The sequence below is a fragment of the Rutidosis leptorrhynchoides genome, chromosome 11, assembly GCF_046630445.1.
Source record: "Rutidosis leptorrhynchoides isolate AG116_Rl617_1_P2 chromosome 11, CSIRO_AGI_Rlap_v1, whole genome shotgun sequence".
NCBI classification, from domain to species: domain Eukaryota; kingdom Viridiplantae; phylum Streptophyta; class Magnoliopsida; order Asterales; family Asteraceae; genus Rutidosis; species Rutidosis leptorrhynchoides.
The window spans coordinates 376,092,382-376,106,356 of NC_092343.1; the positions used below are offsets into that span (position 1 = coordinate 376,092,382).

The 13,975-nt window shown below is 33.5% G+C and overlaps 1 protein-coding gene across 5 annotated transcripts; it reads right to left on the minus strand.

Annotated features, from left to right (window-relative positions):
- Positions 1–295: 295 nt before the first annotated feature.
- On the minus strand, positions 296–2,627 carry LOC139877510 (protein NUCLEAR FUSION DEFECTIVE 6, mitochondrial-like). 5 transcript variants are annotated; one of them, XM_071864951.1, is made up of 4 exons: positions 2,431–2,627; positions 2,160–2,281; positions 1,410–1,465; positions 890–1,154 (listed from the first exon to the last, which is right to left on the minus strand). In XM_071864951.1, exons 1-3 carry the CDS (start codon positions 2,574–2,576, stop codon positions 1,458–1,460), a joined length of 276 nt encoding a protein of 91 aa, XP_071721052.1. In that variant the 5' UTR covers positions 2,577–2,627; the 3' UTR covers positions 890–1,154; positions 1,410–1,457. The 5 variants fall into 5 exon arrangements, with proteins under 5 accessions (XP_071721049.1, XP_071721051.1, XP_071721048.1 ...); XM_071864948.1 differs by lacking the exons at positions 890–1,154; positions 1,410–1,465 and adding an exon at positions 296–463; XM_071864950.1 differs by lacking the exons at positions 890–1,154; positions 1,410–1,465 and adding an exon at positions 497–797.
- Between the last annotated feature and the right edge of the window lie 11,348 nt (positions 2,628–13,975).

The following is a 13,975-nucleotide window of genomic DNA, read 5'->3' on the forward strand; positions in this document are numbered from 1 at the left end:
GTAGGTTCGCGCCTCTTCGGGTTTAGTTTGTATCTTCTTCTTGTTTACGTTTTCTTTTTGAAAGCGTATAATGAGTATTCGTTTTTTTGCCAAAAAAAAAAAAAAAAAAAAGGTAGGAATTAGTTTGTCCATCAATTTAGATATTCTCAAAATTTCTTTTGTTTTCTACCATTTATCGATTTGTGTGTACCATTCTTGACACAATGCAAATTTTCTCATCTTCTCAATATCGTTCCAACTTGATCGGATATTCGGATGGCACCGAAGGGACAAATTACGCTTTGTTTTGTGAATAAAACAACAAAAAACAGATAATCGCATAAAATGATGATCAACATTTCAAAAGCGTCAAACTGTGAAAAAAACGTCAATTGTATACATCATCGAGGACGCAAGAACTAAATTTATCCGAGCATTACTTTCGTCGAATCTTTCATATCCTTTCATGCATCATTGTTGCAAGCTGATCAAAATAAAGCAAATCAGTGTGTGTGTTTCGTAATCAAACTAGGCATTCATCAGTAATATACAATCCTTTAAAACAAAAGACGGTATCTACTGTTCGAAATATATACACAGATTGAATGTTGAAAAAACTAAAGTAACAAGATTGAGCAATTTATTCCAACTTGTGGTTAGGAAACACATTATTCAAATCATAAATTGCAAAGCAAAAACTATTATTAAACAAATTTCAAAAAACAGGAGCAAAATCTAGCAAGCCCATATAAATTTTGATCATTTATCTGCTTCTGAACTGGATGACAACATGAAGATCTAACCAACATCAACCGCCCCTACGAAATGGATCACAACATTCATCACACATCATCATTGCAAGCTGATTAAACACGAAATACAATTAATAAAATCGAAAATCAGTTCATACCAAAGAGGTATACATTCAAATAAAGTTATAATTGGTTCTAAATCTTGGATATCCAAACAACAAAATCCATCTAACTCGAATTATAAAACTCAAAACACCCCAAACTATGCATGAATAGCCATTCAAAAGTTTATATTTCATCGTTAATTAAGAAATATAACTAATGGAACTAAATGTTTTATGTTTTCATATCAAGTTTCATAACATAGACAAATCCAAATAATTCCATCTTTGCTTCTTCATCTTCATCTAGTCTTGTCAACGCCTACAAACGAAGCATGTACCACTTTATCAAAGGAAGACACGATAGAAAAAAAAAAGGAAAAAAAAAAGGAAAAGTGAATTTTAAACTTGTATTTAAGAAGACACAAATATTTTACAACGGTGTAAAGATAGGCCATCAAAAAGAGTAGAGAATATGTCAAAACAAAATCCATACGAAAATTAAAGGAAAGATAAAAAATATAAGAGTTTTTCTTCCTAACTTTTAACAAGGCCAGATTGATTAAAACCAACGTACCCGAAACTTATGAAAAAAGGACATCAAGAAGACACCTACGACGCTTCGTTAGATACCTAATTAAGAAAAGAAAAACTCAAATAATTAGGAAACGACCTTGAAAAAGCTAATGGACGGAAAAGGATGATTTTGGTAACAACGCAAACAAAGATCTCTATAACCTAACAAGATTCACAAACTATCAAAAGTACGATTTTTTAAAGGGTACGTAAACATAGTCCTAACATGAAGATGATTCTGGAGTATAGTACGCATAATATCAAGAAAAGCACATAATATCAACAACCCACAGGCCACAACACAATATCCTATAGCTCAGAACTTAAAAAGATACATGCCAAGAATAATAGACTCGATACATTCAACGAGTGACGACTTATTCAAAGCAACAATCGAGTCAATGGACTAGAAAACACACAAAAACAAAACAACTTCTAAAAACGATGGCATTTCGTATATTATGGTTTTCAACTTTATCTCCATAAATTATAACATGCTATTTTCTTCCTTTTTAACTAAATCAAAATCGAAAGAGCAATAAGCACACAAATGGTTCAACTAATCTTTCACTTAATAAAAAAATTAACATGTCTAGAGTTTATCACATACACAAATTTCATACAAAAACACCTCAATGTAACACCACTAACTGGGAAAGCATTTTAAACACAAATGAACATATAATATAATTTAAAGAAACAAGTCATATGAAATAATTTAATATTAAAAAATAAAATATAAAAAGATTACCTTCAGGAAGCCAACCATAACCATTTTGAGAAAGTGTAAGCATTGAAGTCATCAAAGCTGAGGCAGTCACACTATGAAAAGGTTGCATTGATTCCAAACAAGCACTCATTTCAACTGGACAACTATTACATTATAAATAAAATAAATAAAATTAACCCAATATGAAATTATATATAAAGATACAAACTTTATATAAAAACTGTTGAAAGGATGATAAAAAGTTCATTAATTTGGAATCTTTTTATCACAAAATTAAAAATTGATTGCATACCGGAAAATGCGTTGATTTAAAGAATTACGGCCAGGGATTGAAAATGGGGATCGAGCAGGTTTGGGTTTAGAAGCCATCCTCGCCGCCGCGTTACGGACGGAGGCTGATCGGAAAACATTTCGAGCTGCCGCCGCTGCAGTCGCCATTTATTTTAATTGTGTGTATGTTTTGTGATGTCTATTTGGGATTTTGCCTACTTTAGGTTCCAGCAGAAGGGTTTTGATGAGTGGTTCTTATTTTTATTAGTGAGTAACTTTCGTAACTAAACTATTCATTCTCTTAACATTCCACATCAGTGCCACATCAACACTAATATCCTATAACTAACTCATAACTAAACACTTCCTATCATGGCTAAAACAATACTCCTCTTAATATACAACGTACAAGCAATAAAACATCAAATCCAACAATAAAAAGTCACTGGGACCCACAATTTCTATAACTAACTAAAACTCTTCCATTAAATTCATGGTGAGTGCGGGTAACTAACGCGGGTAACTAAGCCGTACCTATGGTTCATTACGGGTAACTACGGGTAATGAGCGGGTAACTACGGGTAATGGAACCATAGGGAGTGGTCTTAGTATCTATCGGCACCAAACTTTGGGTATGTGTACTTATTACTATTATTATTACTATATTATCTATTAGACAAAAGTTATGAATAATATTATGAACATTTTCGTTCATTCACTTTTTTTTCCCCAAAAAAGGACCCCCACACTTTGGTCAATGATTAAAATCATCTATTAGACAAAAGTTATGAATAGTACCAAAGGCATTTTCATCCTTTCACTTTTTTCCCCCAAAAAAGGACCCCCACACTTTGTTCAAAAATTAAAATCGACCCCCCAAACAGTGAAGTAAAGTGTCAAATCAACATTTTCATAAAAAATCTTAAATAAACTCCACCCAAATATTCAACGGGTCATATCTTCTCGCCCGCAACGAGTTAAATTTTTCAAACAACATCGCTAAGCTCAAAAAAACTTTACGAACACAATGTCACTAACTATGCGCAAAACGGACGCTTTTTAAAAAACGCTAAATATTTGAGCTCACCTTTCATACACGTTGATTTTTTCCTCACGGACTCCGTAACTATTTTCATCTATATATTAACAACATATACATATGGGTTTTATTATTTTTTAAAAAATTATTTAGTAATTTTTTGATATTACTTAATAAATATTCTATTCTTAAATCATACGTAGTGTTAATATAAGCTAATTTTAAAAAGTCAACAACTCCGGAGCGAAACGCGGAAATACACATATATTGTATATTTAAGATAACATCTAAATCTTTGACGGGTTATACCTTTTCGTTAGACTCGAGTTGCGCGTCAACGACATCATCGTTAGCCACGAAATAATTTTGCAAAATAAACGCAATGAAATACATTAGAAACCGAACCCCGACGTGAAGCGAGGGTTAAAAAACTAGTTGGCTCAATGAGTTAAGTTCATCCTATAAATTTTTTAATTTCTTTTCGGGCTTGAGTTTCAGACTCATATTGTGAGCCGATTAATCTCGAGACGACAACATATTTTGCAAGCTGCGTGGATTAGTCATGGTGAACCTTTGTAGCTATGAGCCTATGAGGGGTTATTTGATGCTGCAAAGATTCGAACTCCTAACCTCATTTTCTACTTAGTTGGAAAGCTAGAATCGCCACTCGACTACCACCTCATGCTTTCTTTCTTTAAAATATATATATATATATATATATATATATATATATATATATATATATATATATATATATATATATATATATATATATATATATATATATATTCCCCATTCAGTTTTGTCGTAGGCGTGTCTACCATGAGGTCTTAGGCGTAGTTGGTTTTCTTCGTAGCAAATTAGACTCGTTGGGTGTTTTGGTGCTTGAATATTGACTGATATCTTTGGCGCCAAATGTTTTCCCATTATGTTGTAAGTAGGCGTTCAGTGGGATAGATCTTTTTGCGAGTCTTGAGTTGCTTCAGGTTGCATAAGATTATCACAAGTTTACACATTATATTGTGATTTTTGGCAATTTATCTTCTCATGGTTTCCTCGAGTATGCTATGCGGAGTTGCGAGTTTAGATTGTCGCAAGTGTTTGGTTAAAGTGGTTGGGTTTCACTTGTGTTTGGTGATTGTTTAATTTGTTCATGTTAAGTGACCTTTGAATTATCCACATTTATTAGTGTCCTTTGACATAGCCATTTTGCTAGTATATATATCTTTGTTATGTATTGTTATGGATCATGAAAAATATGATTAATTATTTTAACATGGTATTCGAGCAATACGATCCTTGTTGAAACACCTCCCTTAATGGCAACCACCTAGCCATATCTCCTTTCATGGCTACGTTCACTGTTGTAAACGACGTCCGTTGCGACGCCCGTTGCGGCGACCCTTTTCCCGTTTTCTTATAAGCCGGTCAACGGTCAAAAGTCAGGTCAAATGCAGGAAAAATTGGGTCAACGCCGGTCAAAAGTCGGAAATTCTGTTAAAATCGGTTATAAGTCGGTTAAATCAATCAAAATTTACTTAGTTTAGTATTCCATTTTGTATTATATTAACGCTAATAGCAATTATAGGTACAAACTTGTCAACGAAGGTTTTTTAGCTCTAAAATATGTGTAAATATATATATATATATATATATATATATATATATATATATATATATATATATATATATATATATATATATATATATATATATGTCAACATTAGTCAACATCCGTCTCGGCCCCGTTTTTTCAGTTGCGACATTTTGAGGTCGCTACCGTTTCGGCCCCGTCTCGCGTCTTTTTCAACCTTGGCTACGTTTATCCACTTTTTTCTTACTTTAAATAATAATAATAATCGGTGTGGGGATGAACCATCTAGCTTGACTTGGTTCTAAACCCCGAAAAAGAGAATATATGTCAAAACTCTATTTTGTTGCGTTGAAGAAAATTGTTATTGTCAACAAAGTTGTCTACCAAATGAACTGCTCACTCCTTAAGCGAAACAAGCCATGACGCCAAATAAAAAATAAACGTTACGGTAAAGGAGAACACCGTCAAGTAATATTACAAAACATAATTAATAACACTAATTGTAATGTGCAACCAGCAGGGGGAACTTATGAAGGGGCAGGGTGGGGCGTCCGCCCCCAGTGGATTTGCAATAGTGCAAATTTTTTTGATTTTTCGATTTTGCCCTTGGTGGATTTTTTTTTTACCCCATACTCTTCATATTTTACCCCAAAATTTTCATATTTTGCCTCAAAACCTTCGCATTTTGCCCAAAAATCTCCAAATTTTGCTAAAAAAAACTCTATATTTTGTCTCAAAATCACTATCTCTTGCCAAACAAATTCTCTACGTTTTTTAAAAAAAAAAATTCGCCACCGGTGAAAAAATTTCCTGGCTCCGCCACTGGCAGCCAGTATAGGTTTACTCAAAATATTTTAAATTTAAAAACAATATTGTATGATGTGTCTTAGCGTGTTATGGTGCTACCTTAACTATCAGCACAAGATAGTTAAAAGAGAAGGATTCTTCGTAACCAAGAAGAACCTGCAGAAGAAGAAGAAGCAACATGAAACACTTAGACAGATTATGCGGATCAGAAGCATAATTGTAACCTGTGTTGTCTACATCAAAGCATAACTATTTAACTGACATCGAAGACGAAGTTGAAGAGAAAAGTACACAAGTCGGTGGTTGACAAGTGCCTTACAAGACAACGTGGAATGCAGAGGTATAACTCATGCGCAGTTCATTGTTACGCCTAATGTCAACGTCCCGAGAATCAAACATTCTATTTGTTTATTCGAATAGTATGTCCGCCTAATTTGGGCAGTTCCGGAAATAACTTATAAACGAATGAGAGCCATGTGGTTTCTTACAACCTTGTCTGCTGAAGTACAAACATCCATTGGACGGGCGGATAAAAGAGCATTTACCTGGTTAATAAGGTCTTTATAGATAGATAATTCCACTTAAGTTATATTTAGTGGTGTGAGATATTAAATCAAAAGAGTCTTAATCTTGTATATGCTTAAGAGTTTTCTAAGCTATCAAGGCATAATCTATATCAATCTATTATCAATTCAGCTATAAGATAATAGTGATTATTTGAGATTATATCAATAAAATAATAAGTTGAAAATTACCTTAACTCTGATTTAATTATTTGCTTAATTATTTACTTAATTGTTAAAACCCTTTGATTGGCAAAATAATTGTATCCACCCCCTCTACAACACTTCTTGTTGTTAAATTGAGACCAACAGTATCCAATCTCCTTAACGAACGGGAGATTAGAAACCATCTAAAGCAATACAATAAACATCGAAAAGAACCTCTCAAACCCGAAATCAAAAATTCTACGTCTATTTTGATGTCTTGATCTTCCTGCTAATCTACAAATCTCTACGTCTGTTTTGATGTCTTGATCTTGACAATAAATCATTGTACACGATTTTGAATTTTTGATTTTGACACTATTTTAAGTGTTGGTGAGTAAGAGTTATCGTGAATAAAAAGCCACTGAATTTGGATTTGTGTTCGTAGGTTTTATCTAGTTGGTTTGAATATGTGTACCTTTTTGACATAGTTAACTTACAAGAGATAAAGTTATGGTAAGAAATGACGAAACTGAAATAACAAAAATACTCTCACGTGAAAGGAACATGCTTAAATTTAACGGAAAAAGTTGATGTTCATTAGTGAGAGGGACCAACTGTGTAACATTGGATGGATGGATAAAAGAGCATTTACCTGGTTAATAGGATCTTTATAAATAGATAATTCCACTTAAGTTATATTTAGTGGTGTGAGATATTAAATTGTAACACCGCTATATTTTTTTTTAACAGAACGGAAGTCTTATTTTGTAAAGTCACAACCTTAATTACATTAGTACAAAAACCACTTAATTACGTTTGCTTTAACAAACGGTGTTACGTTATTACAAACACGGTTACAAATGTCCACATCAGAGTTGCAAGTCAAACATCTCTTCTACATCATGTTTCGATCCCATTAGCAGTAGCTAAACCTGCAGGGGAAGGAATGTGGGGGATTAGCACACCGTCAAGTGAATGGAATCTATCTACAGATTAAGCTTAAGCAATCTATCATACAACAGTCAACTAACATGCTTACAACCAACAAGCATACGAATAAGGGCAATATAAGGATCGACGGCTTGTACAGGCACACGACCCTAGCTGATCGAGCTAAGATCTACCGATAGTCTTTCCTGCCAAGTCTCCACATAACTATCCAAATGCAACACATGCGTTCTTCTATGCTATAGTATACAGACTGTAGGACTTGGACTCAACCAAGACTAGCCTCGGTTGACCTCATACGAACCCGACCTTGCCTATCCTCGGTGAGTTCCCAACTTTGCCTAGCCTTATGATGTTAAAGCGAAGGGGTATAAAATACTATTAATTTTTACAGGAAAATACTATTAAATACGATACAATTTTACACAAGTGATTTATTTATTTATAGAGTGGATATACCTAAACCTTGCTACAACACTTATAGGCAGTGTACCTAATCGTACAGTAGTGTAGTTTTTAGTAAGTCCGGTTCGTTCCACAGGGATCTTTTAAACAAGCTTAACGCTATATTTTTAACTTATAATTGTAAAAATACAAAAATATATATAAGTAGTATTATTATTATAAAAGGAGGTTTTTACCGTTTAATGACCGGTTTGTCGATTTTAAAACTTTAGTCGCAGTTAAAACCTAATGTAAAATATTAAAAATAAATATAACTTAATTTTAAGCGTAAAATTAATAACGATAATGAAATTGCGATAAATAAAAATGCGATAAATAAAAAGTACGGCAATTAAAGAGTACGATAATTAAAAGTGCAATTAAATACAATGACAAAAAGTGCGATAATTAAAAGTGCAATTAAATATGAAATAAAGAAAATTAAATATGAAATAAAGGAATTATGCTTATTTAAACTTCCGTAATCATGATGTTCGACGTGTTGTTTTTAGTTTATTCCCATGGATTAATTGTCCTTTGTCCTGGATTATTCGATATGTCCATACGGATTTGTCCATAATAGTCCATCAGTCATAATCATAAAGTGTGAAAGTCTTCGTCAAATTATTCTTATTCCCGAAGTCAAATATTCCAACTAAATGGGGATTCGAATTGTAATAAGGTCTTAATACTTTGTTTAATGAATACACCAGGTTATCGACTGCGTGTAAACCAAGGTTTTACTACTTTGTTAACAATTACACCAATTACCCTTGAATGTAATCCACCCCTGTTTCAACAAGTCTATTAACTATTAATCCAGATCCGTGTCCGGTAAAATGAACAATTATTGGTATTTATAGATATCCCGCCCACCGTACCCGATTAAGCGTATGTGGTTATATATAAATACGTCAAATTATAAATCTATATATTAAATTAACGAGGTATCATTTATTTAATATAAAGCTCATTAATAGCCCATAGTCTAATTTCCATAAGTGTCGTTTTTTTTATCCAAACCCCAATTATGGTACAAAGCCCAATTACCCCGTCATTAATATTTAGTCTAACATCACGATTACTTCGGCTTAAATAAGCATAATAATAACTTAGCTACGAGACATTAATGAAAATAATTTAAACATAACTTACAGTGATTTATTAATAGCGTAGTGTTACACGGACAGAGTTTCGACTTAAAACCTTAAAACATTCGCCTAACATAACCTTATTATTATTAATCTTAAATTAAAATTATAAATTATAAATATATATATATCTTTTACGTATATGAAATGGAAAGAAGGTGTAAAAATATCGATCGAATGCGTTGCCTTTTATAGGCCCCTTTTCAGTTTTGGTGTGCTCCGCAACCTCGAAGGGTTTCTCCTTCACAGCTCTGCGATCGTGGAGTGGTGGATTACAGCTCATCCAAGTTTGGCTCCTAGCTTGCCGACGGATTTTTTAATAAATAAATATAATATATATATAATTTTAAGAATTATTTATATATTATATTATATTTATATGCATAGTTGACTTGTAATTTTCGCTCCGTTGCGTCGTGCGTTGAAAGTTGACTTAGGTCCCGGTTCCGGATTTTCGAACGTCCTTGCGTACAATTTAATATCTTGTACTTTGCGTTTTGTAACTTGTACTTTTGTCATTTCTAGACGCTTCTCATCAATAAATTGAACCTCTTGGATCGTATTTTGTACTTTTGAGCTTTTTGGTCGTTTGCGTCTTCAAATCGTCGAATCTGCTTTTTGTCTTCACCTTTTATTATTTAAACGAATATTACTTGTAAATAGAACAATTGCAACTAAAATCTTGTCTTTCTTGAGGAATATTGCTATGAAATATGTGTTCATTTTTAGCATTATCAATATTCCCACACTTGAGCGTTGCTTGTCCTCAAGCAATATAGTCTTGAAATAAAAACATACTTGAATCACTTCTTTATTTTTCACACTTTGTACATCAGTGATTTTGATACGGCGGTATAAACAATGATAGTAACATTGTGGTTTACAGTCCCACATGACTATAAAAATTTAGATCCTTTAGGAAATTGGATCTTTATGAAAACATTTGATCTTTTGAAAATTCAATCTAGCTTTTACCCTAGATAAGTTTTCCAGAATAACCCTTCACCGGTGTTTGCGAAATTATTTTTGTGGGTTTGGTGGGTTTCATTTTGAAAATTTTAGCTCAAAACTTATGGTTTTGTGTCACCCACTTGCTAACCTTGTATTGGGAAAGCAACATGTCCAGTATACTTGCTCCGTATATTACCTTTCGGTAAACTACTATCTGGTTATAAAGGAAAGCGTTGAACAAGCAACTGTTAATGCAATGTCCCCTGACATGCTTTTAATTATGGTCTATAACGTGTCGGATGCTAGTACTATCCTTTGTAGGAGCAATAGTAAAGATCATCCTATGATTTTTCGATCTGGCACAAGGTCCTGTCTTCGACCATGCTATGCAACGACCGTTCTTACGGTTGACACCCGATTTAGTTCAGGTGACCTAATGAATTCCAGATGAATTCCTAGGATTTTACGTTCAATGGTAATGAACGCATTAAAAATGGGTTTTCATAAAACAAATCGGTTTGTAATTTGATCAAAATATTTTCTCGTTCAAGCTCAAGTTTAGATATCATCGAATTTCATGAGTTTGTAATTCTCAATCTTTAAGGTCAATCTCTAGGATTGATTAATATCAGGCTTAAAAGCTGATTTTTAATCTTTAAGGAGATTATCCTTTTCTGGGGGTCTGATTCATTAGTCTTATCAAGCTAATTTGCACGGCGTCCTCCCCATTTTACGAGACAGATCCTCTCATGGTTAGGATAATTCTGACCACTTGGCGACCCTGTTTGATGCTGAGGTCCGTGGATTTCCTGCTGATTTTAGTGATGACTTTTCTAGATTTTTCGTCAACCTACAGCTGGTCTGGACGACAACTTCATGACCTAAATCAAGAAGCGCGTGTCTTTTTCAGAAGACCTTACTTTCTTTTAATGATGGAATTGATTCATCATGTAGATCCATCTATTCTTTTCAAAAGTATTACCATAAACCGGGTAAAACTGATTATTTTCGTTCAAAACAAAAGTATCTTCAATTATTTGTACAGAAATAGGTGATATATAATTTGAATAACTTGGTAAATATTTCCCACACTTGGCTTTTATTTTCCTTTCTTTGCCTTTTTATTTTCCTCTATTCCATTTTTAAATGAATTCTAATATTTTGGGTTGTTTCTCAATTTATGTCCTTTCCGAGGTAACAATAATTTCGGTGTTAACACCTAGTTTTATCGTTCATAAATATGTATAAACATGATTTTGAATTCATTTAGTTGAAAATTTTGAAAATTTTTACTAGAATTGGGTAGTCAGTATATAAAACTAGGGCTCTTCTTTATTATCAGAGAGCACTAGATTCTAATACAACTACTGCGTTACTAGTATTTTTAATGGTAACCAAGTGTTTAAATTAAATTTTTTAAAATTCCGAAAGAATTTAACCTCTTCCCACACTTAAGATCTTGCAATGCCCTCATTTGCAAGAAATCAGTAACAATTTAAATTATTGAGGGTGATTAGCGTAGAAAAATGATTAAATTTTACCAAAGTTTCCAAACATATTGTTGTTTGTTTGTTGAATGATAAATGGTGCACATCATTTGTTCATTCCGTTTAGGGATGGTAAAAATACCCGTACTTGATGGGTAAACCCGAAACCCGATATTATATGTTCGGATTTGATTCGGGTATACGGGTTTATGGTCGGGTATGGGTATAGGTTTATTTTTTTTGCGGGTTCGGGTTCGGGTTTGGTTTTAAATAAAAACTCATATACCCGACCCGTATGCCTGACCCATATACCCCGATTAGTTTATTCAGTATATTACATTGAAAGTTACAAACAAATACCAACCTGGGCTTATATCCTACTAGCCCACTTCATAAGGCCCACCAAAATGGACAAGAAAAACATGCATACATTACATCCGAGTACAGACATGTAACTGAGATTAATCCTTGAATGCTACTATGAACAAGCTGCACAACAAGATTCTTTAACATTTAATTCTTTAACATTTTAATCTCAGTTAGTAATGTAGTTTGTAAATTCTTTAACATTTAATTTAATTTGATTTGAATTAAATGGTTACCCGATTACCCATGGGGAAATCCGTTACCCGACGGTTAATTAGTTAATGGTTACCCGCCGGGTATAGTACCGGGTTTGGGAGTGAGTTTCTTAATCGGGTTTGGGTTTGGCATTGCCTATACCTGACCAAACCCGACCCGATGCCATTCCTAATTCCGTTTGTTGTTTCATCACATTTATTTTGCATCTTGTCATCAAAATTAGTAGCTTTTGCTGAACTTAATGTCAGTCTTTGAAAATGCGTTGTTGTACCCTGTTGTGTACATAAGATAAACTGCAAACATATATACATATTTTTGAAGTTTGGTATATTACCCTACATTTAAAAATTATTAAAATATAATAATAAAAGTTAGAAAATTATAAAAACTAATACAATACCAACATAAGTATTAAATATAGCAACATTACAAATAAATAAGATAAATAAGACTAAGTAAACTAGGGTTGATTCTGAAACCAGTAGGGGTTCCATGGTTCATTGTATCTATCTTGATATGCTTGAAATGGGTCATAGGTAGGAAAAGGTGGTCTCGTATCCTGGGTCCACGGAGGAAAATAGACTGGCTCAGTAAGAATGTAGTTCCTACCTTGGGAGGCTAAATAGGCTTTGATATATTCTTGATGATATTGCCAAGCCTGAAACTCTTGTTGCATAGCCCGTTGGTATTCAGTTTGGAACATTATTCTTTGTATATCGGTCATTTGGTTTCCTCCTCCCACATTACCTTGTTGTTGACCTCTTTCTACCTATGAATGATTCCCTTGATATGGAAGTGCAACATTATTTCTTTTCAACAAAACCTTTGCACCAGCATATACCCGCATATCAATCCGATCACGAGGAATGGGTACTTGTACTAACTCCCTTCCCCGAGTAATATCCACACCGAGGTACTCGGCAATTAAAGTCACAAAAATACCACCTCCTATAATACTATTGTTTCGCATTCCCTTTATCATATCCGATAAATAATAGCCCACACAATAAGGAATATTTACAAAGCTCTGTGGGTCTCTAATACACATCAGATAAAATAAATCATCTTCAGTCACTTTATCTTTATTTCTACCCCTTTGTGTAATAGAGTTGGAAATGAATCTATGGATTACCCTAAGCTCGGCTCTATCTATATCAGTATAAGAATAATGACCTCCACGAAAACGATTGTGGCTAGTCATTATACTCCACAACTCATTCTTATCAAAATCATAATCAACCCTTCTACCATTACTTATCAACTGTCTACAATCATCAGTTAATAATTCTTCAGCCGTATAAATACACAAAGCTTCAGCCATATCTAATAAAGACATACGGCGCATCATACCTCCTAATAGAAATCTAATAAAACTTCTATCCATTAAACTAGTTACTTCATCATTTAGTTCAATAGTACTTATTAACTCAACGCACCATTCCTTATACACAGGTCTACGTATAGTGAATAGATTAATCCAATCATTGAAAGTAGAATTACCATACCTTTGTGTAAGTAATTCTCTTATTGGCTCGGCCAATCCCACTGTCTCTAATGGTGCCCAATCTATCACCCTGGACACTTCAACATCTTTGGGATAAAGAATGCTCAAGTTCCTCTGATATTTTGGATAGTCTATCCAAAATCTGTCAAATCGTAAGTTAGGGTGTAGATTTGCTTCAACTGCTCGCGACAATGAAATAAAAGGGTGCGGTTGATTCTGTTTGTATTGTTCACTGAGATCTTGATCCTCGTCACTTTCATTATAAGTATTCAAATTTTGTGGCGCGGATGAAGATTCACCTCGTTCATTCTGCTAAACACATTAAACAAAAAGGAATTTGTGCATCCAAA

Excerpts from the sequence above, each read along its gene's own strand:
- LOC139877510 (XM_071864948.1), bottom strand. The coding sequence starts at position 2,576 with ATGGCGACTGCAGCGGCGGCAGCTCGAAATGTTTTCCGATCAGCCTCC. Across the intron at positions 2,282-2,430 it reads TTAAATCAACGCATTTTCCG|TTGTCCAGTTGAAATGAGTG; the intron begins GTATGCAATCAA and ends ATAATGTAATAG. Across the intron at positions 464-2,159 it reads TTATGGTTGGCTTCCTGAAG|CTTGCAACAATGATGCATGA; the intron begins GTAATCTTTTTA and ends TATTTTGATCAG.